Below are 677 nucleotides of genomic sequence, written 5' to 3' on the forward strand. Positions count from 1 at the left end.
CGGGGGCGCGAAGCCGCTCCGGCTTCCCGCCGCATCCCGCGAGCGGGCGCCGTCGCTTGGGCCGAGACCTCGTTTGGGGAATCGGGGGCCCACGTCGCGCCCAATTTCGTCTCTCGCGGCCCATCGTATTCATGCCGAAAAACAAAAAAACCAAAACGGAGCCCGAGGGCTTTCGCCAAACTCTTTTCAACTCAAGCTGTCAAGCGGCATTTTGCGATCCTCGGCGCGGTCGAGGCGGCATTCGGTGTCGTGGGACTTTCCAAATTCACGGCGGCGGCGGCGCGGTTTGTCAGCGCCGCCGCCTCCGGGAGCGAGTTTGATTGCAAAACGGCCGCCGAGGCGTTCGCGCCGTCCGACGCCCCGCGGAGGGCTCGTGAGGCCCAAAGTTGAAACGTTTTCCCGGCGCCCGCGTCATCTCGACTCCCGTCTCGCCGCCGCCGCCGTGTCTTGCAGGAGTCAGGAGGTACGGCAAGGATTTCCAGGCCATCGCCGACGTCATCGGCAACAAAACGCCGGGACAAGTGAAGAATTTTTTCGTCAACTACCGCCGCCGATTCAACCTGGAGGAGGTGCTTCAGGAGTGGGAGGCGGAGCAAGGGGACGGCGGCGCCGCCTCCGGGGAGGAGTCGAAAAACGCTTCCGCCGCGCCCTCCGGGAGGAGCACCGACGAGGAGGAC

The 677-nt window shown here is 65.1% G+C and overlaps 1 protein-coding gene across 1 annotated transcript in view; it reads left to right on the top strand.

Moving 5' to 3' along the window:
• rcor3 (REST corepressor 3) overlaps nt 1-677 on the top strand; it is a gene marked incomplete at its 3' end in the record, with an annotated part of 4,273 nt that extends 3,596 nt beyond the window's left edge. The window contains exons 9-10 of the mRNA XM_019894706.1: nt 14-93; nt 379-677. Of these exons, the coding sequence (XP_019750265.1) occupies nt 14-93; nt 379-677 (379 nt within the window). The remainder of the gene's footprint in view (nt 1-13; nt 94-378) is intronic.

This window comes from Hippocampus comes, unplaced genomic scaffold (assembly GCF_001891065.2).
Source record: "Hippocampus comes isolate QL1 unplaced genomic scaffold, H_comes_QL1_v1.1 scaffold868, whole genome shotgun sequence".
Taxonomy (NCBI): Eukaryota; Metazoa; Chordata; class Actinopteri; order Syngnathiformes; family Syngnathidae; genus Hippocampus; species Hippocampus comes.